The sequence below is a fragment of the Cucurbita pepo genome, chromosome LG10, assembly GCF_002806865.2.
Source record: "Cucurbita pepo subsp. pepo cultivar mu-cu-16 chromosome LG10, ASM280686v2, whole genome shotgun sequence".
NCBI classification, from domain to species: Eukaryota; Viridiplantae; Streptophyta; class Magnoliopsida; order Cucurbitales; family Cucurbitaceae; genus Cucurbita; species Cucurbita pepo.
This window is the reverse complement of record NC_036647.1, coordinates 2,973,058-2,999,799: the sequence shown is the minus strand read 5'-3', so window position 1 is coordinate 2,999,799 and position 26,742 is coordinate 2,973,058. Positions and strand designations below refer to the sequence as shown.

At 35.1% G+C, this 26,742-nt stretch overlaps 3 protein-coding genes across 3 annotated transcripts; 2 read left to right on the top strand and 1 right to left on the bottom strand.

Annotated features, from left to right (window-relative positions):
• Positions 1-2,551: 2,551 nt before the first annotated feature.
• On the bottom strand, positions 2,552-4,005 carry LOC111803035 (homeobox-leucine zipper protein HAT22). Its single transcript, XM_023687284.1, has 3 exons — positions 3,396-4,005; positions 3,185-3,264; positions 2,552-3,084 (listed from the first exon to the last, which is right to left on the bottom strand). The coding sequence occupies exons 1-3, from the start codon at positions 3,819-3,821 to the stop codon at positions 2,790-2,792; spliced, it is 801 nt and encodes a 266-aa protein (XP_023543052.1). The 5' UTR covers positions 3,822-4,005; the 3' UTR covers positions 2,552-2,789.
• A 4,712-nt stretch (positions 4,006-8,717) lies between these two features.
• On the top strand, positions 8,718-17,478 carry LOC111803157 (protein CROWDED NUCLEI 4-like). The gene is made up of 9 exons (XM_023687443.1): positions 8,718-9,200; positions 10,453-10,662; positions 10,742-10,995; positions 11,687-11,957; positions 12,057-12,140; positions 12,330-14,215; positions 14,367-14,571; positions 14,651-14,720; positions 16,984-17,478. Exons 1-8 carry the CDS (start codon positions 9,000-9,002, stop codon positions 14,654-14,656), a joined length of 3,117 nt encoding a protein of 1,038 aa, XP_023543211.1. The 5' UTR covers positions 8,718-8,999; the 3' UTR covers positions 14,657-14,720; positions 16,984-17,478.
• A 776-nt stretch (positions 17,479-18,254) lies between these two features.
• Positions 18,255-25,152, top strand: LOC111803158 (branched-chain amino acid aminotransferase 2, chloroplastic-like). Its single transcript, XM_023687445.1, has 10 exons — positions 18,255-18,518; positions 18,616-18,674; positions 19,396-19,573; positions 20,396-20,569; positions 20,663-20,794; positions 21,215-21,313; positions 21,496-21,612; positions 22,731-22,826; positions 24,398-24,510; positions 24,890-25,152. Exons 1-10 carry the CDS (start codon positions 18,378-18,380, stop codon positions 25,002-25,004), a joined length of 1,224 nt encoding a protein of 407 aa, XP_023543213.1. The 5' UTR covers positions 18,255-18,377; the 3' UTR covers positions 25,005-25,152.
• The last annotated feature ends 1,590 nt before the right edge of the window (positions 25,153-26,742 follow it).

Sequence of the window (26,742 nt, the reverse complement as noted above, 5' to 3'; positions counted from 1 at the left end):
TTCCTATATTTATCTTTCAATTCACCAAAAAAAAAAAAATATATAATGAGACTAATTCATACGTAATAACCTAAAACGAACAATAATGAACAATAATTGTTAGTGGTAGACCAAAACGGACAATAGACTACTAGCAGTGGGCTTTCCCTCCTAGGCTTCCCCTCCAATCGATGTGGGATCTCACGATCCATTCCCCTTGAAAACCCAACGTCCTCGCTAGCAGACCCCAAACGATATGGAATTTGGACTGTTGATAGAAATAAGAGTATAGGATACTAATAGTGGGCTTAGACTATTACAAAAGTAGTGTAGATAAGGAGACATCCTTACCTTCAAAGACGTACAATTTTACTATGTCCAACTCAGTTTCACACTTAGACTTAGTACTAACTTAAATATTGGAACGTGTTTGGCATGTTCAACTAGAAGACGACCAGGACCACCAACCATAATCGTGAATCAACGTCACTTAAAATAAATAGAAGGTATTATTACTTTTTTGTATAATAATCGTGCACGCTCAACCCTAATGACATAATCGTGACGTCAAACATCAATTTGAATTTTGTGTCGAAAGGGGAAGTGAGAAAAACGGTTGGGGTATGGGAATTTGTAAATCTTTTAACAAAGCTGGTTCTAAAGGAAAAGGAACCAACAGTGATATTGACGTCCATAAGAATAGAATATCTTCCATATCTTTGGACTTAATTCCAAGGGCCCTCCTTTACACCAAGCTCACAACCTAATAATCACTCAATACTCCCATAATTTTCTCTTCATCATTGTGACTCAGTTTCGCTGCTTTAACTCAAACCACCTAATGCCACAGCTTCAAATGCTTCAATCCATTGCCTTGGATCTACGGCCTTAAATTCCAATTAGCTCAATGTATATGATAAATTATAATTCTGGGACTACCAATCAATGTCTCGGAATATATTAAAGTACACACATCAATGCAACCGCAAATGTCTAATAAAAAACAAACGAAAAAAAAAAAAAAAAAAAAAAAAAAAAAAAAAAAAAAAAANCTCGTGATTCATATTTGCACATCATGCAGCTATCTATAGCCCCACAGTTTTCATCCTTCCTTGTCAAATTAACACACTGATGGCACTACATCGTACCCTCTCCTTGAAACAAGCAACTGCTTCCTCTGTTGTCACTCTTCTCGTACTATCTATTACCGTCGCCGCCCGCCCGCCCGCCCGGCCACATTTCTCTAAGATTCCTAGGCCCAGATCAGTCAACTCCGCGCCGGAACCGCCATTCAACTCGTCCTCAACCAAAAGAAACAAATGGGTTCGTTTGAACGACATGGTATACGGTCGTTGAAGTGGCTTCCGCCGGAATGCATTACCGGATTAGTGTTTAATTCGGTGTGGGGAATTATGATGAAGGGGGGAGAAGGACACCGAATTTGATCATTATTGTTGGGCAGTTTTCATGGATGAATCCAAACATGTCCTTCACTGAAGAACTTAATTATGTGGGGACGTGGGGAGTGCTCGTAATTGAAGTTTGCATCCGTGTCTGGTGAGAAATTTAGGGCGCTGTCTGCTAACATCCCAAAATAGAAATTTTAATTGATGTCGATGAAAATGTATTTGACAATATGTTTATTTATTAACATTTTTTTGAAAAATATAATTGGGCTTCGGAGGTATATAGGCCCGGCCCAGCTCGAAAGCCCATGAATTATAGAAAAAGTAAAATTATATTTCTTTTTGTTAAATCAAAATTTGATCTCACTAGCTTCCAAGTAGCATTTACTTTGGAGTTGTAGTAGGATCCCACTTCGTTGCTTAATTACCAAGCAATCGTAGATCATATCAGCATGGCCCATTTAAATCGTTTTTCTAAAAATGACATGCCATGTTTATATTAACTTGGGTGCCAAGTTTTATGATTGTTCTTGGAAATTCGACACATGGGTAGAACGAGTAAAGGATTAATGGCATTGAATTCAACCTGAGCGTACTCAGAAAAATGGTATTTCGTGTCACTTTCCTACGTGGCGCCTTCAAATTTCTAAATTGGAAGTTTCCAGGAAACTGGGTCTCGTGGCACGAAACAGCCATCTGTTAGTGGGCCGGGAAAAAAAAGCCCAAAAGCATGTCACGTGACTATAATATATTTATCATCTTTTTCTTTTAATTCCATATTGCATTATTATATTTGCTTTCCATGTCAATTTTTGTATTTATTACTTACTTTACACGCCTCTTTCTCTCTCTTAATCATCACATCAAATCTTCATATCTACTCATAAGCCACCCCGCTTGACTAAATACACTTTCCTTTTCCATTTTTTTATTATTTTTATTTTTTTTTCTTAATGGCAATGGGAATGCTTGACTTCTTCAATGACAATAAATATTATATATGATTGAGGTTTAAATTCAAGTCTTTCCTAATCCAAATCCAATACGACCTAACCCATTAATTATCATACTAAAATCACGCATTATAATTTTATAAGATTTGCTTTAGTGTTGTTCTTCGTCATAACACTTTAAATCAACGAAATAAAAGGAAATATAGGATGAAATTGGAGAGAGGGGAATAATTTCTTCATTAATAATATTAATTTACTTTATGTACAAACATATGAAATCAAATAAGGAGACATAATAATTGGATTAGTAAGTACTATAGTTTTCTTTCTACAAATTAAACTAATTTAATTGGACTTTTTTTTTTTTTTTTTAATAGATCCAACTATAGAGAACTAAACGAGGCCCCAACCAAAAAATCCTGGGTTTCTGGGGATTTTCGTGTTTCATTAATTAGCAAGCAGCAGAAGGCTTGGTGAAGGCTTTGTCAAACCGGGGCATGAGAGCCATCGAAAATGGGCTCTTGGAATTGCCGTCGGCGTTAACGGCGGTGGCTCCACCACCGGTTCGCTCGCAGGAGGGGCACATGGTGAGTGTCGCCGCTGGCATTTGCATAATCAGGGGCTGCGCTAGTTTCAGGGCTTTCAGTTCTTGCAGCTCTTTTTGCAGCTTCCTGTTTTCGTCTGTTAGTGTTTCGCAGCATCTCTTTAGAAACTCGCAATCTACCTCTGTTTGCTTCAGCTTTGTCCTGCAAATTCAATCTCCCCTGATTTAGTTTATTTGATCTGATTCCAAATCGCGTAATTTAATTTTGGGGAAAGAGATTAATTTTAATTAATTTTAATTACCTGGCTCTCCTGTTCTGGAACCAAACTTCAACTTGTCGAGGCCGGAGATTTAACTCTCTGGCTAAGGCCTGCTTTTGCTTCTGTAATTAAATCAACCCCAAATTTAGATTAGATTAGATTAGATTAGATTAGATAAGATTAGATTAGAAGAAGGTTAAGTAGCAAATAAAATAAATCGGAAAAGAGTAGTTAATTGAAGAAGAGTACATACAGGGTTGAGGGTGCTATGGAGTTTGAAGCTGTCCTCCAAGAGGGCAGATTGTTCTTTAGTTAGCCTAAGCTTTTTTCTAGCAATAGAACCATCTTCATCTTCATCACTGACTCGAGAACAAGCTTTCTCTTCTTCAATATCTTCACCGGAAACGTCTCTTTCACGCTTCACTCTGCCGCCGGAGAAGGAAGAAATCGCACTGTGAGGCGAGGGTTGACGACATGAATCAGCCGTTTCAGGGGCAGGTAGCGGGTAAGTCTCGGGTGTGGAAAGGCCCAAAGTCAAGGAGGGCTCGGATTCGGGGGCGGGAAAAGAGAATAAATCTACTGGCTTCTTGGGTTTGTGAGAAAGAAGAGCGGGATTGGAGGGAAGCGGTAATCCCAAACCCAGTAGAAGGCCTGTATTAGAAAGATCATCAAAACCCATCTGGGTATATGAGTAAAGAAAGTTTTGGTGTGGGATTTTGAGGAGTGGAGGGGGATGGGGTTTAAGAAGAGGAGAATGGGTTGGTGCTGCTGGTGGGGCGATGCGTGGATTAATAATGAAAGCAAAGAATGAAGAGACAGACGAATCTTTGGCATTGGATGGAAATGCTCCTTCTACCTCGCTACTTACATAGGTTGACCATATGTACCCCACTATTGATATCCCCTCTCATTATTATACCCAACACCAAATAAATCCAAAATAAAACATTTATCTCTACGTGTAACTTAATATTTTAAATTTCCTTTTTTTATTATTTGGATGTGTTAATCTTGGAAATGGGTTTATAATTGGAATTGGGTCTGGAATGTTCCCTTTTGGTGGATGCCTTTTTATTGAAAGCACTTAAGCGGCAGTATGAAGTAGGCTTCCTTCACCACATGGCCTGTCTATCTCTATCTATACCTCTCTCACCCTTTGATGTCGCTGCAATATGCCCGTCCATCACTATGTCACCATGTGTTGCCCAATATCTACACAATTCCATGCATCTCGACCTCCCTATGTTCTTGTGATTATTATTATTTTATTGACAAAACGAAATCCACCGGTAAAAGAAAGGAAAAGAAAAATTGATGAGTTTAGAAAAATAAATAATTTGAATGAAAAAGAAGATGAGGAGGAGTAGAGTGCAAAAGGATTGGCTAGAAAGAGATGGGCACTAAGAGGAGAGTAGGGTAACATTATTGGAACAAATAATTATGATACTTTTTTTTTGTTTTGGGTTGTGTTGTGTCGTGGGAGCTTTAAGAAAAAAAAAATAAATAAAGGAAAGAGATTAGAGAGAGAAAAGTTGGTAGACGACAACATTGGAATTTTGTTCAAAGAGTTATAATGATGCTAGAATATGATTCATCAACAACAAAGAATCCACACCTTTACCTCACTACAAAGTAGTTGCTCGAGTGGACTTTCGACCTACTTTACTATCTTTTTTTCTTTTTTCTTTTTTAAATATGAGATAATGAAAATAATATAAACATTTTCTTTCCCTTTTTAAAAATAAGAATAAGAAAAAACCAAACACCATTTCTTCATTTTGCCTTCTTTAATTCACATTTATGCCTAAACATTCGGACAACATATAAAGTCACAAATTATGGTTGGGGTCCTAAATTAAGTAAACCAGCTCGGTCGCTCCCGTGGAGTAATGTAGATTCATGCTATTTGTTTAAGCGGAAAAAATAAAATAAAAATAAATAGAGACGTGTCAATAGAGTGATAAAAAATAAATAATAAAAATGGAGAGTGTGTGGAGTATAAGACAGTTGCGGCCCACCCATGATTTTGTTGGGATGGGCATTTGATTCGCTGGCGTTTCATTGTGGAGCTTACAACTTGCCAATAATAATGGAACTAAAAATAAATTAATTAAATAACAGAATCTGGATAACGTCTTCCATCTTCTTCTTCTTCTACTTCTACTTCCCCCATCCGACCGTACTCGCCTCTTGTCTCAAACGTAGGCAAATCCATCACATTTCTCTCTCAACCTCTCTCTAAATTATTAACACTATGTTCGGTTAGATCTTGATACTCTCTTTCGGAATAATAAATGTATACATTTATTTTCAACCCTACAGATGTTTCATTCACCACCACCACCTTTCTTTTATTCGATAATGAATGTTTTTATAATTAATTTACGTTATATAAGGTTGAATGTTTTTTTTTTTTTTTTAATATGAATTAAAAATGAATCCTGACTAATTAGAGGATAGATGTAAGCAAATTGCGAAAAAGAAAAATGTCACCATCTAGGGGTAGATATGAATGCGTGGAAAGAAGATAATATAAAGCATTAATTGGGCAAACATAAGTCTAGTCACCCCAATATGATGTCATTATTGTTTGATTATTTTGAGGGTGGGGGTGGAAAGTAAGTTTGTTTAATTAAGATATCAGACAAATGAACCCCCTCTCCTTCCCACTGTCGTTTTCTGTAATCATCTTCTCATTTTTACCTTATCTCTATTCCCGAGTAACAAATCATTTGGATGAATAATGTGAGATCACATGTTTTTAATAATTGGAGAGGTGAAAGAAACATTTTTTATAAAGGTGGACAACATTTTTTCAAATGGATAAAACCTTAAAGAAAAAAAATAAAGAACCAAATAATTAGATTTTTTATTAATACTAAATAAAAGAACCAAATAATTGTTATGGAAGGATTGTTCGGAAAGGGAGATGGGAGTGAAAAGGCTTTTCCCATTCACACAGAGCGTGCTTGCGTTTGAAAGTAGTTAAAAGCAAAGAGCCACGTCAGCGGCCCACCGGGTTTGTATCAGAGACTAAGAGAGAGAGGTGTCGTGCGCACGCAACAACTTTGGTGAGGGTACAGTGCACGCATGAAGCTCACGTGCTGACACGTGGGCGGGATGGAGGGATATAAAAGTAATAACAAAAACAATAGTAATTATTAATAAAATAAACAAAGGGGTAGTTGGAGACTCGTGGTTGCCGGCAGAAACAGTTGGAAGTTTTTTGGTTGCTTAAAGTGTCGCACGCGGGTTCGCTTTAGGGTTGGCTCTGATTTTGATATAATTTTAAATTATTTGAATTTCGCAACTTTTTAAAAATTATAAAAGAATTGATTCCAGTTAACGTGTCAAATCATATCAAACAGTGTTTTTGGATGGACGGATTTTTAATTGGGCTGAATATTCTGTTTTAACTGTTATATTCAATTTCCACGTGTCGATCCCTCGGGGGTTCATTTCATATTATCGCGTCCCCTGTTTTATGTATATTTGTCGCCAATTTAAATGTTGGAAGACCAGTACTGAGAGCTACGTAGATATTTTCCCATTATGAAAACACAAATCAAATATGGATTTCTTTTCCATCAATATTTGATTAATTTAGATTATAGAATTTTAAATATAATTTTTAAAAAGTAATTGGACGTTAAATTTATTTTAAATCGTTGTAATACTATGAAGATAAGAACAAGGGATAATTTCTTTACAATCTCAATTACTGTGTTGAAACATAAAAGGCAATATTCCATTTCATTTTTTTACCGTAGAAAAATGTATGACATTTGTGTTGGAAATTAAAATAAAGAAATATTCCTCTAATGTTGATATTTTTATAATGATATTTCCGTTTGACTTAATAGCAAATCATTTTTAAACCGAGCATTATTCTTTATTTCAATGATGAGAATAAATTGCAATATGTTATTAATTATATTTACTTTTGCTTTTTAAAAAGTTGAATTACAATTTTGAATATTAGGTGGAATAAAAATAAAATGAGTTGACAAGACGTGGAGCCACAATACTGTTGAAAAAGATATAAAACACGTGGAGAAAAGTCCCATAAGCATATTCTTTCTATATGTTTTCAATTTCAAATTAAGTTTTTTACAATTTTTTTTAATAGTTTTTGGAGGAAAATTATAAGTAAGAGACTCTTAATATATTAAAATAGCGAATAATATATTAAGATTTATGAATATATTAGCCTATTCAAATATCCTTTTCAAAAACAACAAATTGTAAATTCAAAAGCCACTCATTACCACGTTCATAGAATCGAATGTTACGTGACTTTGATTAAAAAAAAAAAAAAAAAAATAACGAAAGTTTAAACATGAAATATATTTTATAAAAATGAAAGAAAGTTGGGAGATTAAAACTAAAATTTAACCTAATAAAGAGATGGGAAGTGGGGGGCACGCAAATTCTCCACCAAAAAGCTCACACGACACGCACGTGAAGTTGGCCCCACATCCATAATCTTCAATCCTGTCCGTCCATTCATCCATTTAGATTTTCCCTGAAATCTTGTAATAAATCATATAAGCATTAATATGGTTTATTTGATAATAAATGTACTGAAATTATTGTATATTGAGAAACAAATTAAAAGTCATAATATTTAAGAAAAATAAAAGATAAATACGGTAGAATGCATTATTGTTCTCTATCATAACAAATTGGAATGAGTAATTGAGTATAAGAATCTTATCCTGTGTGAAAGAAAAAGTGGGCCTTAAATCATCCAGTCTCCTTGGATTCTGCCCAATCTCAGATTTTAAATTCAATGGAGTCGGTTTCTTTTTCTTTATTAAAAAATAAACAAATTATTTTCGATGCTTTTTTCAAACGGCAAATGGATTGATTGCTCTGCTCACTGCCCACTGCCCACTGCCCACTGCCCACTGCCCACTGCCCACTATGGGTTGCCCCCACGGAGCTGTACGGAACAGTAGTGGTAAATCGATCGAGATAATCTCATCTCTATATGGGGATGGGCCTTCAGGCCCGTCTTACGCCTTTTGGATTGGGCTTACTTGGGCCTGGGATAGAAGTGGATACAGTGGCGAATATTTAAATAGAGATTAAAAACCTCACTTTATGGAAATGAAAATTTTGAAACTATAAATAGGAAATATTATTTAAATAAAAAAGTAAAAAAACAAGTTGCCTAATAGTACTCCTAATGTCATGCAACAAACTTGGAAGGTTGTTAAATGTCCATGAACGATTAAACGGTAAATTCCATAAATGAGCGTTGGGCTTCTCGGCAGTTGCAATATTGGGCCGTACTTAACTGATGGCCCAATTTAAGTGTTTAAATCGCTAAACGACATGACGTGGGAGGTAGACTGTCGCTCTCAATTTCATTCCTTCCCTCCACCTGACAGCCCACTGAGATTTTCACGAATGTTCGATTAGATTTACCTTAGTTTAAATTGTAATCAAGCCATTAACCTCAGAATCAAATATGTTAAATTATAATGAAGCCGTTAATCTCAGAAGCAAATGCGAATATAAAAGCCAAAAATCGTTGAATTAATTTAACGCTAAAACGGCGTCGTAGATTTCATCTCTTTTTTTACTGTCCGCTGACTTGGTTTTCCCAGTATTGTGCGAATTATGCTCTCCTAGCTGACGAAGACTGAGAGAGTAAAAAGTAAAAGCGATTCAGAGCGAAAGAAAGTAGACGACGGTGGAAGGAAGTAGATCATGCTTCCCACTTCGGAGAGGGAGTGAGAAGAGAAAGCGAAAGTAAGCTTCTTCTACAAAGATCGGTCGTGGCTGAGTGTCGGATTGAGGAGATTTGAGTGTTTTAGGGCTTGTTTCCTTTTCCAATTCGGACTCCGAAATGGCGAGTCCGCTGTCCGCCGGAGTTACTTTGAATTCCGGCAAGGGTTTGTCTCTGACACCTGGTTCTAGGGTTTTGCAAACCCCACTTGCCGATGAAGCTATCTGGAGGCGTCTGAAAGATGCCGGCCTCGACGAGGAATCCATTAAACGTAGGGATAAAGCTGCGCTTATTGCTTATATAGCTAAGCTCGAAGCTGAGGTTTGTCTTCTTCAGTTAGTTTGATTATTTACATTTAGTTTACCCACTCTCATTTTGTATTAATTACTAATTCCTTGTAATTCTGCGGATGCACTTTGGGTGCATAACGTCTAAATCAATTCTGTCAGTTGTGTAACCGCATTGAAATAAATGATTCATTTTCTTATTAATATTTAAAACTAAAAAATGAAACTTAGAAAATATCGTAGGAGGTTAGGTGGACGAGTACCATTTTTGTAACTTCTATTTTCTTATTCTATCTCAATTTCGTTTTAAAGAGTCTGTCCAAATCTATGATGATATCAAAATTTAATAATGTCCGGTTGCTATATGTCTGCACTTGAATTTTTTGAGCTCAAAAATTATGAATTCGGTGTAATATCTCAAAAAATTCATGCATGTGTTCTTTTAAGTTGTTTTATGAAATTCACGATTGTTTAATTGGTGCCTAGATTTGATTGACTTCTCATTGATAGTGTAAGTTTAACTTCGCTTACATATATTAATCATTAGGTAACATCTCATCACAGATAGGTGGGTTCGTTTCTATCGTTCTATTTAACTGCCTTTTTGACCTGGAAATTTAACTGTTTTTTTGTAGTGTATTAAAAAAAAGGATGAAAAAAGATTCATACACTCACAATCATGAACTTTACAAGTATCTGGTATCCGTTTTTCTGTATTTTCTTCAACTTTTTTTAAAAACAGGATTCTATCCTTTTTCAGGGCAATACACATGGGCAATTAATCTCTTAGAGTGACCAATTTTTTTTTTCTCTCTTTTAAAGTAGATGTTCTGAATTTGAATTATATCTATTAGTCATTTGTTTCATGGTTTAATTTAATAGGATAGGGTTCTCTATTTGCTTTATCGACTTGTATCTGCTATCTCAGGGTGGAAACTTTTAGACGTCGAAGTTAGTTCCTTGTAGTTCCACTTGCACAGTTTGTAGTGTGCCTGGACCTTTGTCCTCTCTTTTCTGTCAGTGGGCTTTCTGACAACGATGAATAACATTTCTGTGGCGTAGGACTAATGTGTATAATGCTATTAATATTCCCGTAATGTTGGTCGTCTTGAATTAGTCCAACTCTGTACCCTTTGTTATATAAAGTTATCCTTATGAGTAGATGTGAAGTTTTGAATTGGTCTTTCTTCTGGTGGGCATGTATCTTTTTAAATTTAAGAAGCTTTGGTTTTTGTATTTACCAATAAATTTTCCATTTTTTCCTACTAAACTAATTTTATTGTTAGATATTTGACCACCAACACCATATGGGCCTTCTCATACTAGAAAGGAAGGAGTTGGCTTCAGATTATGAGCAGATGAAAAACAAAGCTGAGACAGCTGAATTACTTTGTAGGCGTGACCAGGCTGCCCCCTTGTCGGCTTTAACTGAAGCAAAGAAACGGGAGGACAGTTTGAAGAAGGCTATTGGTATCAAGGAAGAGTGTATTTCAAGTGTAAGTTTTTGTACGTAAATGAGGTTTCTTGACTATGCATTGTATTTATCTGCTTGTAATTTTCTACTTTGTCATATAGCTTGAGAAGGCTTTGCACGAAATGCGTCTAGAATCTGCTGAATCCAAGGTTGCAGCTGAGAGTAGATTGACTGAAGCACGCATTATGATGGAGGATGCTCAAAAAAAAATTATTGAGGCTGAAGCCAAACTACATGCAGCAGAATCTTTACAGGCGGAAGCTAACCGGTGTAATCGTGCTGCAGAAAGAAAGCTCCAGGAAGTTGAGGCACGGGAAGATGACCTAAGGAGACGTATGGCATGTTTCAAGTCTGAGTATGCTTTCTGCTCTCTTTTATTCAATTTTATTATTGTATTTTATGTGTTTTCTCATTTTCATTTTAAAAGGAATGATTTGGTTCTCTGTATGATCTATGATTTATGAACTTTGACCACTGGTCCTTTGCTTTTGAATTTAGTGGTGGCAGTTTCTTTGAGACAAGAACAATGATGATGATGATTTTTGGTCATCTTTGTTTTCTTCTGTGAAACCTTTATTTTAAAATGTAAACTTTACTTCTTACAGGTATTTTGTGTAAATGAGGGGAAAAAGGACACAAGAAATTAGTATGAAGGAGAGANAAAACTTAGCATTCTTAAAGGCTTCATCCAAACAGCATCCTTTTCATTGAAGATCTTTCAAACCGTAACCTTAATTACATTGATTCAAAGAACTTTACTATTTCAGTTAATGGTCTTTTCTTTCCCCTAATCTGATTGAGTAGTGGCCAGATTATGAAGTTACGATATTGTAGCTTTATGGTCATCTGTGAGATGCACAACTTTAATTTCGCATGTAATGACAAATCCAGATGCCCACTGATGAGTTGTAGCAGCGCACACAAACGATATGCACTAGATGTTATGACATATACTTTTTTTCTTTTGCTTTGGTGGATCAATAGTTATTGTTCTTAGATTTATAAACATTATAGAAATAAATAATAATATATATTCCTTTTTTTAGTTGTGATAAGAAAGGGGAGGAGATTGTGCTTGAGAGGCAATCTTTAAGTGAAAGACAGAAAGGGTTGCAGCAGGAACATGAGAGATTACTTGATGGACAAGCTTTGCTTAATCAGCGGGAGGAATATATATTAAGCAAGTCTCGAGAGCTAAATCGATTTGAAAAAGAGTTGGAGGAGTCCAGAGCTAACATAGAGAATGAGCGCAGAGCAATTCATGATGAGAAGTCCAAGTTGCAACTCACAGAAGTGTCTTTATCTAAGAGAGAGGAGGTTAATTTTTTTCTCTTCTTATTTTGGCTAGGATAATATTCTGGAAATACTTGTGTGCTTTGTCCTGAAAATATAATTGGTTCACCTTCTGGTTTTCAGGCCGTCAATAGAATGGAAATTTTGCTGAACAGGAGAGAGCAAGAGCTACTTATTTTACAGGAAAAAATTGTGACAAAGGAATCTGTGAGTTTCTTCAACCTATTTCTAGCTGTACTTATGCAACATATGGTTCATCTTATTAATTTTACTCGCACCTTAAGGATTGTATTATTATTTTTTCTGCCTGGAGTGCACCCTGCTTCATTTTATGTAAATGACGTACTTTTTGAGGCACTCATTACATTTTAATTCTCCTCTCGACGAGTTATGCAGAATGAAATTCAAAAAGTTGTTGCAAACCATGAAAGTACTTTGAGAACAAAGATATCAGACTTTGATGCTGAGCTGCAAGTTAAGCAGAAAGCAGTTGAAGATGAAATTGAAGGCAAGAAACGTGCTTGGGAGTTGAGAGAGTTGGACCTTAAACAGTGGGGTGAGCAACTCTTGGAAAAGGAACATGATTTGGAGGTTCAATCTAGATCATTGGTAACAAAGGAGAAGGAGGTAGAGGAATTATCTAAGTTTCTTGATGAGAAAGAGAAGAACCTGAAGGCTGCTGAGCAGGAGCATGAACTTAATAAAGCACTCCTGCAAAAAGAGAAAGATGAGTGCTCTAAAATGAAGCTAGAGCTTCAACACTCCATTGATTCTCTGGAAGACAGAAGGAAACAAGTTGATTGTGCGAAGGACGAGCTTGAAACCATTAGGAGTGAAACAAATGATTTATCCCGACTAGAGATGAAGCTTAAAGAAGAACTTGATTCGATCAGAGTTCAGAAACTGGAATTGATGGATGAGGCAGATAAGTTGATGGTCGAGAAGGCCAAATTTGAAGCTGAGTGGGAGACGATTGATGAAAAAAGAGAGGAGCTGCGGAAGCAAGCTGAGATTCTAGCTGCAGAGCGGTTAGCTATGTCCAAGTTTATCGAAGATGAACGTGATAGCCTTAGATTGGAGAGGGATGTAATGCGAGATCAATTCAAAAGTGATATGGAGACTCTTTCTCGTGAGCGAGAGGAATTCTTGAACAAGATGACACGTGAACGTTCTGAGTGGTTGAATAAAATGCAGCAAGAACGTAAAGATTTGCTAATGGATGTTGAGGCACAGAAGAAGGAGCTTGAGAATTGTCTTGAGCAGAGGCGTGAAGAATTAGAGAGCCATTTGAGGGAAAAATTGAAAAACTTTGAGCAAGAAAAGAAGAATGAACTGGAGAAAATTAGCTTCCTCAAAGACAAAGCAACTAAGGATTTGGAAGAGGTTGCATTAGAAACAAAAAAGCTTGAAACTGAGAGACTGGAGATTAAGTTAGATCGTGAAAGAAGAAATAAAGAATGGGCTGAACTGAACACTTCCATTGAGGAACTCAAGGTTCAAAGGGAGAAACTAGAAAAGCAGAGGGAGTTGTTGCATGCTGACAGGGAGGAAATTCTTGCTGAGATTGAACGCCTAAAGAAATTTGAGAATCTGAAAGTTGCTTTGGATAACATGGCTGTGGCTGAGATGAGCCAATCTGATTTGGAACCTGCTCAGCCAATAAGTTCTCCAAGAAGACGTCTGAAGCAGCGGGGACTTGTTAGAGATGCTGATTTGAATTCACAGCACCAGACAGATACTCAAAAGATCACTAATGGCTTTGAGTCCCCATCTACGCTCAAATTAGATGGTGATTCACATCCTACTTCTACTCGTTTCTCATGGATTAAACGTTGCTCTGAGTTGATATTCAAGCCATCTCCTGAAAGAGAGAGGCCGTTTATAAGGGATCCTGATGAAAAACGGATAAGTCAGGCTGACAAATCAAGCTCAATTCCTGGACAACTTTTTCAGTCTCAGGATTTTGAGATGGAGAGGGGTAAGGGAAAGTCTCAAAGAACTATTGCCGACTGGCAGGATGTGAAATGTGCTAATGAAGAACCAAAAGTTATTGTTGAAATACCCCCTGCAGGAAAGGACATGAAAGGAGTACCTGTTCTGGAATCTGAGATTGTAAATGATGTTACATTGTCTGATAGTAGGCTTTTGGCTGGAAGGAAAAGGAGCGCTACCAACATAACTCATACCGACTCCCTGGGACCATTGGAGTTAGAAAATAACAATAAGAAACAGAGACAACAAGAAATTTTTGTGATCCCTGCGGAAGATGATCCTAGTTGCCCGTATGTCTTTTCTGTCTTGTCAGAGGAAATTTCTTCATTTTCTGTTGATCTTTAGTTCTTATTCTCCCTATAGTGTCTCAATATCTCTAGTTCATCTAATGGTAATTTGGAAAGTCTTATAACTTACTTTGAAGTGAATGATTGATTTCAGTGAAGAAGCAACCCAGATGAATGTGCCGGAGGATCTTAAGGCATTTGTGTCATCCACAGAAAACCAAAAAAGTGTCAAGGAGGCTGAAGTTGTTATTGTAAATACAGACATTCATGTCATTGAAGTTACAACTTATAAACAGAAGAACGCTGACATATCTTCTGACCAAAATTTGTTGAACCAACAGGAAAATCTTTCAGAAAAAGTATGCTGTTTATGATGAAATTATTTATTCAAAGACAATTTTAGCATTCCAAATTTATGGATGGTATATTACCCTGCAGTACTGAAGTCCATGGAATGGCTCTGCATATACACTTACAAAATGTTGATCAAGCTGCTGTTTTCTGTCAGGTATATGTTATTTTGCTATCAAGTTTTCCTTCTTTTAGACTTCATATCTGTTAGATCTTTCTGTAACTTAAGAATGGTGATAAAGTCGTTCTCTAAATATTGCATTCTAATTCTTCCTGAATAGTTATCTTGATGTTGGAATTTGAGTTGTGATTTTCAAATTGAAAACTAAGACAAAGATGTGATGGAAAATAGAATCGAAGATATGAGTTCTAGAAGTTTGATCTCACCTAGTTAACTACTTATCAATCTTACTAATTAATTCTCTATTCATCTTTCCTAGATTTTATGCAAGCATTTTAGATTTCCTATCCCCCTCTTCTACGGTTTCTTAAATTTATTTAAGTAGAAGCTTAGTTTCCTAATAATAATGAAAAAAAATCCTTCTTTAACGTTTGAGTGCAAGCAAATCTTTAACTGTATTAGGACAGTAAACTATTCCATCCTTGTTAATGGTAAACCGAGTGGAAGGGTTAGTGCCTTCTGAGGTCTCAGACAAAGTGATCTTCTCTCGTCCTTTCTTTTCCTATTGGTGGTGGCATCTTGAGTAAAACTATTTCAAAAGGTGTGGAGGGCAATTTTCTGGACGGCTTTTAGGTTGGGGAGGATAGGGTGACATTAGCATATCTCCATTTTGCTTACGATACAATTTTTAATCTGTTTCAAAAGGGAGCTTTCTTGAGTCTGAATCAAATCATATCAGTTTTTGAGGTATTTTGAATCTAAAAATTAACTGAGGCAAGTGCCAAATCTTGGTTTTAACTGTTAGACTTCCTTTGTGGGCTGAGGTCAGAGCATTTCCTTCTTATCTAGGTCTTCCCTTAGTTCATAGCCTCATGGGCCTCACATTTTAGGATTCAGTCACCGATAAGATTCAAAAAGGCTTGCTTCTTGTAAAAAGAGTTTGTTCTCGAAAGGTGGGAGACTCCCTTATTTAGTTTGTCCTTAGCGGTATCCCAACCTATTATATGCCCTTTTTCGAATGTCCAGTGTTGTTAGCAATGTTTTGGAGAAGTTGATGAAGGATTTTTTTTTTTTTCTTTTTTTTAATTTTTATGGGAAGGGGTTATTGAGGGGAAAGACTTGCACCTATTAAGTTTGGAGGTGATGTCTAGGTTGTTGGAGCTGGAGGTTACATCATGATTGACATCTTATGACACAAAGTTATTGTTAGCAAGTATTGGCCCCACCTTATTGACTAGGTCTTAATTGTTCCTACATGTTACCAACACATCTTTGATACTTGCAAAGAGTTTCTCTACCCTTTTTTTCTTCGTGCTTAATATTTTCAGTTATGCTTGAAATCATATATAGCTTGTTTTAATTCGATTTTTTGATTGTTTCATCAATTCTGTTGTTTAGTGCATCAAAAACAGTTGACATGGATGGAGTCATACCCCCATTGTCTTAATTTGGGTTGTTGACTTGGGAAGGGCTTTAGTTGTTTTGGCAATATTATTAATATATTAAATGGTAGACAAGAAAGTTAAATAGCAATAGGCTTAACGGAGATAAGTCATGGAATGAAAAGGCATCATGTGCTTGAATTATGTTACCGTATTTCTCATTAGGTAGTTTAAATGGAAAAAATAAAAGAAATTAAAATGTTCTTTTAGTAAGTTGGCAGTTATTTGGTTTGTCTATTGGGTGGGAGGGCATCATCGTAACTGGAGAGAACTAATTCTTGAAATCCCAAGAATGTGGCTGTAATTTTCTGGTTTTCTTCTATTCATATCATCTGGTATCAAAGTGGTACCAAACTGGAATGATAGTAAAGACGATTGAAGAAAAGGTGGAACTGATTGAGTAAAGAATGGGAGTGCTTTCAGGGAATGTTCTGGATGGTAGCCAATGTTGTCCAAATAAAAGTTGGTGGCGAAGAGTTTGGAGCTTCTCCACCAGAATTTGGATATGATGAGGAAAAACAAAGTGGTTACTAGACCTAAAATGGAGGAATCCGGTCAGAGACTAGAAATAACAGTGAAGGGAAGGGAAGGGAAGGGAAGGGAAGGGAAGGAAGAGGTGATCAAAGTTGTAATTTGAAGGGAGGAGTTGGTATCAGTAGGTATGTTACAGAGATGGTTGAGTTTTTCTTCTTGGTTTATTACTGTTATTCAAATATCTTTTTTGCTTGCCGGCGTGCCCTCTCTGTCTCTCTCTTGTTATTATTATTGTGTTCAAAATTGTTTAGTTTTCATTGCATCTATTAAGCTTCTATATCAACCACCAATTATGCCATAATCCGTTCTATTCTTTTGTTTAGGAATAGGAAATACGTCTCCGCGAAAGTAACAGAAGTGTAGAGAGAGCCCGGAGGAGAGGAAAGAAAAATCCTTGATATGTTGAGAAAGGAATGTGTAAAGAGATCATCTCAGAATCTATCTCTTTTTACTGTTTTTTTGGTGTTCTTGTGGCGATGAATCAAAACTAATTTTTGGCAGAGCGCTTGTGGAAGTTTCGTGTCTCTGACTTCACACTCTTCTAAGGTATAGGTATAGAGGGTTGTTATTTCCTTGCCTGTTAATATTCTCATTTGCTTCGAATTAAGATGTCAATAGATAGCTTGATAGTAGAAAGGGCTTTTAGTAGCCATGCCTAGAATTGTGGGTTGGGCTGTCCGTGGTGTATATGCTTTTCCTATTGACCGTGTTTGTTGAAGTAATGGGTTTGAAAAATGATCTCTTTTCTATAAGCCTATTTCTGATTCGTTTGCTGTAATTCGAGTATTGATAATTAATCTAGTTCGGAGTTGGTGCTACTAGAAATGCTACCTTGACTCTACTACTTCTAACGCTCGATCTGTCCAAGCACCTGCAAGAGGATTAGCTTATTAAACAAACCTTCGTTCATAAGTCCTACGACATTTCCAACCATAATTTGTTTTCTTAAATTTTGTGTTTATCCTTTTCAGATGGAGACAATCAGATAAACAAAAAGATGATGCACTTATGTTTTGTTGTGTATAGATTATAGCAATGTATTTTTATGCTCTAAAACTGCTGGATTCTGCTAAATTTGGTATAGATTTGATGGCTTTTAATGTTCTACCATGTAAGCGTAGGATAAGCATTGTTGTAAGATGAAAAGTGAAACGGGCTGGAAGTCAATTAATAGATTACTTAACCTTACGGATTAATGTAACATACTATTTATAATAATCAAGCACGGCTTAAACTTTACTAGATCCTTCCCAAGATCAACTCAAATTAAAATACATGTTCATAATCTAATTTTTTTAATTTATTGAACTATGGTAGGGTAGGTTACTACCACCAAATTTTGATAATTTCATGCTTTTAATAAGTTATTGCTTCAAACTCTCAACTATTTTGGAATTCGTTTCTATACCCATTCTTCTATAATAAAAAAAAATGAACTTTTTTTTTTTCTCAAAGATTTTCTTAGTGTATTTTATTCTCCAATTGAAAAAAAAGTTTATTTCAAAAAAGATGAAGTAAACCAGAAAATAAAAAGTAATATTCATTTTTCCATTTTTTTTTTCCCTCAACGATTTGTATTTTAGCGAAGAAATAAAGTCGTGAATTTAGTTGCCTACGAGTGCATCCTACAGGCTACAGGCTGCTTAAAGGTATTTAGAGAGGGAGAGAGAAAAAACGTGGGAATCCAATTCACAGAACTTTACATTGAGAGGACGAAATGGAGGGCAGCGCCGCCGTTGCATGCCTCAGGCCTAATTATCTTCTTTCTTCTTCTCGCCATTATTCTCCTTTCCTCCATTCGTCTGCATCTTCATCCTCCTCCTTCCACAGAAAGCGTTCGTCTCCTTTCTTTCTCAAGGTCTTTCTCCCTTGTCTCTTTATTCTAACGATTGCTGTTTCATCTTTAATGCTTCTATGATCTTCTTCTTTTTCACTTTTTTTTTTTTGTCTTGTAGTTCCAGAACAAGCCTCATTTTCCCTCCATCAATGCCTGTCAAACGGCTTCTCCCATCAGGTATGGTGAAAATCTCATTTTGTACCTATACGGGTTCCCGTGTTCATGTTTTCTGCTGTATCTGTAGAATACACTGCATTTGCTTGAAATTGGTTGTGTAACGTACAATTATATTGTGTATCCCACCTTTAATGGTGATATACTAGATCTATATGGGAATATGTTCAATTAACGGTGAGAAATGTAATTTGATTGGAAAAGCTGGAATTTCTTTTATTACATTTCAGTTCACGATTTTTTGTGATTAAGTTTTGATGGAATATATTGAAATAACGGTGAAATGTAATTTGATTGGAAAAGCTGGAATTTCTTTTGTTATATTTCAGTTCATGATCTTTTGCGATTTGGATGGTAAGCTTTGATGGGAATATATTGAAATAACGGTGAGAAAAGTAATTTGATAGGAAAAGCTGGAGTTTCTTTTATTACATTTCGGTTCATGATTCTTTTGTGATTTATATGGCAAGTTTTGGGAAACTATTGGGCCTGACATTAATCAACTAGGATTATATTGAATCTAGTAAAATGGTTGAGTATGCAGTTTATATTATCACACCAAGGGCATCAGCAGTTGTCCAAAATTATTTCACGACACTGCACCTTATAAACATGGTTATGATAATGACTCCATAAATATACATGCCAATTACCAGATCTCTGTGCGAAGTGTTATGCTATTTACGTTCAACTGATCTCCACTAACATTTTTGCAACTCTGCAGCGAAGTCGCAGTGGAAGTTCCTGACTTAGATTGGGACAACCTTGGTTTCGGGATAATTCCTACTGATTATATGTATGTTATGAAATGTCCTCGAGGTGGCAGTTTTTCTAATGGTGAATTAAAGCGTTTTGGAAACATTGAACTGAGTCCTTCAGCTGGAGTTTTAAATTATGGGCAGGTTAGATCATTCAATTATTTTACACGTGATGTTTTTTTTTTGTTCTTACTTTTGAAGTATAGCATGCTCTATATGAAGTAGCATGAATTTCTTGCTTTATAATCTTCAATTGGTTAAGTAGTTCTGCATCTGCTCTCTTCCAATCTTATTTGATGTTGGTTTTATCCTTGTTATGACTGAAATCTGATCTTATTAGTTAAATCTTGTCAACAATTTTTGTTAATTTGGTACCATTCGTTCCACTCTCTTTCGTTCTTATTGGAGGTCTGTTTTTATCCTTGTTTTTGCTGAATTCTTATCTTAACTGTAGATAACTTTCCAGAAAGTTTTAGAAAATTTGGTACCATATGCATACCGGACATCAATTTTCCCGCAAGTTATCTAGAAGGGTCAGATATTTTCTATGGACAATGAATAGAGGGATAAAGTAGCGTTAATGGAATCTTAATTATTGGCTAGAAATGGTCAAATTTCCTTCTGAAAGGTAGGGAGAAAGTAGATACGTTTGTTGAAAAACTTGTTACTGTGTTCAAGGAGATTTTATGTGTGGGCATGTGAAGCATCACATACTGTAAACTCGAATGTTATTGGGAACATTTGCCGTAGAAGCACTTAGGCTTATTAGTAGTTGTAGTATTATAGATCCGTTTCATTTGAGGACTAATTCAACTTGCCAACGAGGATTTTCACCTTTATATACTTGTTTGATCTACGGTCATACTTTAAGGATAACATTTTGAATGAACTGCTAATGCATTCTTTTCATTATATAATTTATAAGATTTTGTATTTTGCTTGACAAATTTTATCGTCTCTAAGTAGGGGCTATTTGAGGGTCTAAAAGCATACAGAAAAGATGGCTCTATTCTTCTCTTTCGTCCAGAGGAAAATGCATTGAGGATGAGGATGGGTGCAGAGAGGATGTGCATGCAATCACCAACTGTTGATCAGTTTGTGGAAGCTGTGAAGGCAACTGTTTTGGCCAACAAACGTTGGGTAATGAATATTATTGTTTACATTGTGTTTTCATTTTGTTTGGGATGTAGTTTATTACAGTCAAGTCCATAACTAGTTGCCCTTGCATCTCAGGTGCCTCCTGCAGGTAAAGGTTCATTGTACATCAGGCCTCTACTGATGGGTAGTGGGGCAGTTCTTGGTCTTGCCCCTGCTCCTGAATACACATTCCTAATTTATGTTTCACCTGTTGGAAACTATTTTAAGGTTTGTTGTTTTGTATATTCATTAATGTTAAAAAAAATTATATTCATTAACGTTAAAAAATTATATTCAGAATGTTAATTCTGCTTTATGAGCTTTTTCACATGGGTTTGTTCATACGTTGATCAATAATTGAATTTTCAACTTAAATGCGATTGTTATCTGGACAAATTCTCAACTCCTAATTGCTGAAATTCATGAGCTCAAAAGTTCTAGTGTTAGTTTGAGAAATTCACTATATCTGCATTGTTGGAAGCAGAACTATTAAAACTATATGCTTGAAATATATTGTGACGTATGGTCTTTTCCCCCAGCTATGAAGACTTATATGTGACGTCACTACATTAAGCAATTTCTCTTGATATTGTGTTGTATTGCATTTTTACTTTGTTTTAAAATTTTAAAATCAATTTCTGAATACAGGAAGGCATTGCACCTATAAACTTAGTCATTGAGCATGAGTTGCATCGTGCTACACCTGGTGGTACTGGAGGTGTAAAAACCATTGGCAACTATGCGGCGGTGAGCAATTTTTTTTTATTTGACTTTCTTTTTTCATTACCGAGTTGTTGGTGCTGTTCTCAATAATCATTTGCTAAATTTTTACAATTAAACCAGGGCCAGTGCATGAAGCTTTAATTATATTTGCTGTTCTCAATATTATGATTGATATAATTTTCTGCCTGTTAAATTTTTGTTCATAGGTCCTGAAGGCACAATCTGCTGCAAAAGCAAAAGGCTATTCTGATGTTTTATACCTTGATTGTGTGCACAAAAAATATCTCGAGGAGGTTTCATCATGCAATATTTTTGTTGTGAAGGTACTTTGCTGATCACTATAGTTACTTATTTAGTACTATCATTTTCTAAATTAGAAACAAATTTCATTAATCAAATAAAATCTACTGACAGAATCTAAGAGGGTTATAGACGAGTTACAAAGAAGTCGATTTGTAGAGTTCCAAAAAGAGGCTCAAGACTATAATTCATCCTGTTTATGTAAATATCCACTCCCTGGAAAAACGTTCATAGTTTTTATAAATTGCACTTTTATGCATTGTTACAGAAAGAACAGCGGACTTCTCAATTTTTGGAGCAAACAATAATGGCTACTAGGTCCCAACGGCTAGATTTCCATGCTCTGAATGACGAGAGACCAAATAGGGATCTTCCTCTAATGATATATGCGAGCCTTTACTTCAAAAAAATCTGAAAAATTAGTTAAAAATCAGAATTTGGATATCCTATCTTGGAGAAGGATATTTGATGTCTTCACTATTCAATGAGCGGTTTTATCCCTTGAGTCAAATCTTTACTATTCCCAGCCTTATTGTCCTTGAATTCTGCGAAGGTGTATATATGATATAATCGTCCTGAAAACCTCAAATTTTAAGTATAGGGGCATGCAAATCTTTCTAGGCAGAGACTGAAATAATGCAGTTTTCTAGAAATTTATTTCGATTATATGATTACTTATTTTAGGTGTGATGCCTAAAATCGCTAGGGTGGTTTTGAGGGTCTAACTGAGAGATATTGTTAAACTGTTTCCTATTTCTTTGTTTTAGGCCTATCTATTTATGTTCCTTTAGCTCTTATCACTTTTACAACCTGAAAAGAATCCTGAACAGTTACTGTAGTTTCCGTTCTAACCAGCTACATGATTTTAATCTACCGTCCTGTATTCTAGATCAATTAATTTTCATTTGTCTTAAATTTACAACTTTTTCCTGCTGTTCTTGGGAGGCTGCATGGTACATGTGAATAATAGATTTATACGATGTATTAATGTGTTTACTTTCTCTATAACCTTTTAATTTGAATTTTTTTTGACGACCTTGATAGTTACATGAGCTGAATTTTTCCTGTTTGTTTCAACAAGTCTCTCAATTGAATATGGATTCACGTGACTGTACCTCACATTCTCATTTGTTCTGATTAGGGGAATGTGATATCTACTCCTGCCATAAAAGGAACAATATTACCAGGAATTACGAGAAAGAGTATAATTGACGTTGCTCGTAGCCTTGGATTTCAGGTTCTTCACCATTATACTTCCATCATTTTTGCGTTTTACTATTTTCGTATAGAGTATATTGATATTGCTCATAACCTTGCCAGCCCGAGGTAGTTAGATAATTGAACCCCACCCTGTCTTTGTCTTTGGTCCTTTTGGTTTGGGCTTTTAATTTTTCTTTTTTTTTTTTAAATCTTTAATATTGCTAGGTTGCAGAGCAATGAAAGAATGACTTTTTTTTTTTTTTTAAGCAAAAAAAAGGCACTCTGATTTTGTTCAATGATTAAATAATTAAATATTGTATGATCAAATAATTGTTTTATTAGTTTACTTAAAAGGTTGATACAATGAATGTAATAAAAACCATTTGTAAAGCCTTCTCTTATTACTTGTAAAATGGGTTTATTTGGCAACTTGTATTGTATAATAGTTCTCAACAAATTTGAGCACTCTCGATGGGTTGACCTAGTAGTTAGTAAAATGGCCATGTGAAAATTAATGACTTTAAACTCAAACTATGGTGGTCACGTAGTATGAGAATAGTCGAGGTATATGCAAACTGACAGTAGTGGAGTTTGTTTGTAACATTAAAGATATTACACCAATCGATATACTCGATTTTCTAGGAAAGTAAAAGAGGGAAAAGGAAACCTGTGTTTAGGAGGAGGGTTTGAAACTTTTGCGTGGAAAAATCTTTTCCTAGGCATAAAAAAGGGAGCGTTTTTCTTCCTTTTAAAACCCATCCTTTTGTTTCCTTTACTTTTTTATTTTTTATTTTATTAATTCTTCTATCTCTTCTTCTCGATTTTCTTTCATTTAAAATTTTTCTTTTAATTTTTTTCGTGTTTTTAAATACGATTTCTTTATTTTTTTTTAATTATTTAGGTTTATTATTGTTTTTTATAACTCTTTTTATTTCTTTATTTTTAATTATTTGTGTTTTGTGTGTGGGTTTGGGGTTTCCTTTTCGCTATTTCTTTTTTATTATATTTTTTATTGATAAAAAATTATTTTTATCTATCAATCATTTCCAAATGGTTTGTAAAGGGGATTGAAGGCTTGAAATAAATAAATTATATTTAATTTTTGAAATATGACTTATATAATTAATTTTTCAATTCGATTATCATATTAATTATTTACAATTTTAATAAAACCATTTGTTTGAAAATAAGTAGTGATATTAACTGCAGAATAACCTAACAAATATTTAAGGCATATTATTTCTAATATATTTATTAATAAATAAAAATTAAATTTCTTTCGTATAATTTTATAATATACTTATTTAATATAGTTTATTCTACTATGACATTTGAGTTTTGAAATATAAGTTAGTAATAAATATTTATAATTAAAATTTTGTATAATTTTATTAAATTTAATATCAAACACAGTTATTTCATTTCCATGTATATTTCCAAACATTTTTTTCGATAGCCGCACGAACAAAACTTTGAACCAAACAGCCCCTTATAATCATTTTTTAAAATAACTTTGAAATGTAGTTTCCCATATTTAGATTTCAACGTGCTTGTTTAAAAATTTTTTGTAGATGAAAATGTGATTGAGTGGGCACTGATTGAGTGCAGGTTGAGGAACGATTTGTGGCAGTGGATGAATTACTTGAAGCTGACGAGGTCTTTTGTACGGGGACAGCAGTGGTTATATCTCCTGTGGGCAGCGTCACATATCTCGGAAAAAGGTAAAATTCTGGGACTGATGTATTTCAGAAACATATTTTATTGATACATTACGAGGCAGCGAGACAGTGGAATGAGTAGTTGGGAAATTGAATTTGCCTTCTGATTTAAAGTACATGTTTGCATATTAATTCGTTTTTTTGTATTAGAAGAGATTGCAACATGCTTAGAATGGGATTAAGTCTCCACAACACAAATCATAAATTACCTCTGTCGCTCAAATGGACTTGGAAATGGGATGTCGTTTGACTAGATTGAGATGTTTCTCCATTTTTTTTACGTCAGTTGCTTGAGTAGGGGCAATGATATGGACGTGTGGTTTTTGGAGTGTTAAACATGAAAGCATTCTCCTCATATTGATTTGATGGCTGAATTTTGCAGGATATCTTATGGAGATGGTGTTGGAGTTGTTTCACAACAACTCTATTCTGTGCTTACCAGATTACAAATGGGTCTTATCGAAGATAAAATGAATTGGACTGTCAGTCTGTCGTAGGTATGGAGTGACATTGTAGAATCCTCTTCCTTTTTGCTAGTCCCAGAGATTTTGTAATTTTCTCATTTCAAAATTAAACGGTGTATGCTTTGGTTTGAACTGGATTTGAATGGCGTGATGAATATCAAACACCATTTTGCTTAATTTCTATGCCGGCCCCTAATATAATATTAAACCCTCTGAGCAAGACTATGGTTTGTCTTCGAATTGGGTTAACTGCCACCAATTTAGTTGGTTCATAGGATTACATGGAATTGGACAGGTCTAGAAAATAATTGAATTGTCATGTTTTAGACGATCTAGACTGTTTAATTAAATATGCATTGATTCAGTCGAGCTATGCTTTTTCCTCTGAAGTTTGGCCAAATTGACTTCCCTAAAGGGCTCATGTTTTGTTTAATGATTTCCTTCTTTTTTTGTGTAAATTTCTATGAAGATTATACAGCGTTTCAACAATGTCAATGAAACATAGTTGGCAAGCATATGTAATGTAGGAACTTGCGCTTCTTCTTCTTCTTCTTCTTCTTCTTCTTCTTCTTCTTTTTTTTTTTTTTGTTTAAGTTTAGCAATGGTGGGTTGGTGTCTTTGCCTTTGAACTATGGTTGAATTAAAAATGAATTTAAGGGGGCCAAGATTACTGATGTAAATCCGTTTTTTTAGCTGGTTTCCCATCGAAGTTCAACCAATAAATTAGGAAGCTTCTTGCTCTCGACCTAGGATGGGGCTCTTTCTAGATTATTAGCCAAGCTTCAATCCCTGTAATATTTGTAAACCATCCTCTAGGGAAGCTACATGAGATCTAATTTAATATGAATAATAGTAATGAATCAAAAGAGTATGCAGTACCGTAATATTAGAAATCTTTTGTTCGATCCTTTAAGGAACTAATAAAAATAAAAACATTATTTAGAAGCTTCAAGTTTATATGTGGTGTATTCCCAGATGGAGTTGGTACTGTTTTAGAACAGTTGAAAAAGGAAGAAAAACAATTTCCCGTAGTTTCAAACCCACATGACTTTACGACCAAACAACAAAAACAATATTAAAAAGAACAAACACAGGAAGCTGTTGGAGAAGATAATGAAATGAAAGCTGGAAACCAAACCATGATCACATGATAATAGTAATAGTAATGTAAAAGAATTTGTGAATGTTGTTAAAAGTCTTGTCCCATTGCCTCAGGAGTCCGAAAGTGGGTCAAATTTTTAAGTAAAATAAGCTACACACACACATTCCATCATCTCCTAATTCACACTTTGAAATCTTCAACATTGTCTTCATCTCTCTGCTAACTTTTTTTTTTTTTTTAAATTACTTTTTGACCTTTTGCACCTCTCCTCTTTAAAAAATAAGGGGTCCTTTTCCTTTTTAACTCAAAAGGACACCTGGTTCTAAAACAGATGGTTCGAGAGGAAGCCTCATACCTGACTCTAGCTTTAGCTTTATTGAGCAACAACAAGTTGATTATATATTTTAAGCTCTGTACTTTAAGACTTTGTTTGGGTTTAGCCAATCTGGAAGACTGATTCCATTGTTAGCTAAGCATGATATCATTTTCAAATTCGACCCAATGTCGTGTTTGCTTATTAATATGTTTCTAGAAGTTCTGAATTTTCCTGCACTTTCTGTTCATTTTTTCCCAAATATATGATCATACACGTCTCCCCGTTTAAACTTCAACTTCAGATATTCACATTCACTTAATGTCATTAAAAAGAAGGAAAAATGCACAACCAAA